Genomic DNA, 1,181 nt, shown 5'->3' with positions numbered 1-1,181 from the left:
GAGCGTCATTGCCACTGCCGCGCTGTGCCTCGGGTTCGCCCTCCAGGCGCACGCGCACGCAGCGATCTCGCCCGCCCTCGGCGTCAAGGGCACCCCCGTGCGGAACGACGCGCAGCGCCCGCAGAAGAACAGCGAGTGCGGGAACATCGACATCGCGAAGAACTTCGACTCCTCCACCGCGATCCAGGCGGCTGCGAACGGCTCGTTCGTCGCCACTATCACCAACTTCAACGGAGGGATCGACGGGTCGCGGCAGGCGACTGCCCTCGTCGACCCTACCGGCACGGGCAAGTCGTTCGTCTCTGCCGACGTCCTGCAGAACGGGGACAAGGTCAGTGGCTCGACCCTACTGCGCGTGCGAAGTCTCACCATATGAATTCCCGCAGAACCCGAACGACAACGGCTCCCAGCAGCTCGTCGTGCAGCTCCCTGCGGGCAGCACGTGCGCCGGCGGCGCGTCGAAGGACAAGTGCCTCGTCTCGTTCACCACCGCGGGCGGGTTCGGCAACTGCGTCGTCGTCCAACAGGCCGCTGCTGCCAGCGGCAAGGGCGACAGCCAATCGACCTCCGCTGCCGCAGCATCTTCGGCTCCGGCTGCGTCGACTTCTACGAAGGCGGCCAAGGCGACCAAAGCCGCGACATCGTCCGTGGCAAGCTCTTCCGCAGCGGCCTCCTCTGTAGCTAGCGCCGCCTCGACCAGCGCCGCCGCTGCGTCGTCGTCCGTTCCTGCGTCATCCTCCGCCGCCGCCTCTGTCGGTACTTCGGTCGCCGCGTCGGCGTCTTCATCAGCGGCGGACGCCTCGCAGACTCAGACCGCCAGTCAGATCGACGAGGAGCTCTTGAAGGAGTTCGAGGCGTTGAAGAAGCTGATCGAGGAGAAGATCCGCGTACGTCCACCGTGCTTGAAGTCCATGGGTTCGCGATGCTGACGAGTGTTCTCTACAGGGTGAGCGCTCAAAGCGCACCGTGAGCTGGGCCAAGGACGCGTGAATTGCGTGACGCAGAGAGTCGATGGAGAAAAAACAGAGGAAGTGCACCCCCTGCTAGCCAGGCGGGCTGCGAGTGTGTATGAGCGTGTACGTTATTACCAGTCATGAAATCACGTACCAACATCCCGAGGTTGCCGTGCGTGTGATCTGAGATATGCCGCGACGTATAGCCGTGCTCGCGTACGCGGTATA

At 64.3% G+C, this 1,181-nt stretch overlaps 1 protein-coding gene across 1 annotated transcript; it reads left to right on the top strand.

Moving 5' to 3' along the window:
- Positions 1-16: 16 nt before the first annotated feature.
- TRAVEDRAFT_75792 (uncharacterized protein) lies at positions 17-590 on the top strand (the record flags this gene model as incomplete). Its single annotated transcript, XM_008047680.1, has 2 exons — positions 17-331; positions 387-590. Coding segments are annotated over 2 exons (519 nt in total), but the record flags the coding sequence as incomplete, so codon positions are not given.
- Positions 591-1,181: the final 591 nt, after the last annotated feature.

The sequence above is a fragment of the Trametes versicolor genome (genome assembly GCF_000271585.1).
Source record: "Trametes versicolor FP-101664 SS1 unplaced genomic scaffold TRAVEscaffold_131, whole genome shotgun sequence".
NCBI classification, from domain to species: Eukaryota; Fungi; Basidiomycota; class Agaricomycetes; order Polyporales; family Polyporaceae; genus Trametes; species Trametes versicolor.
The sequence above is the reverse complement of the archived record's forward strand: the minus strand, read 5'-3'. Positions and strand labels throughout refer to the sequence as shown.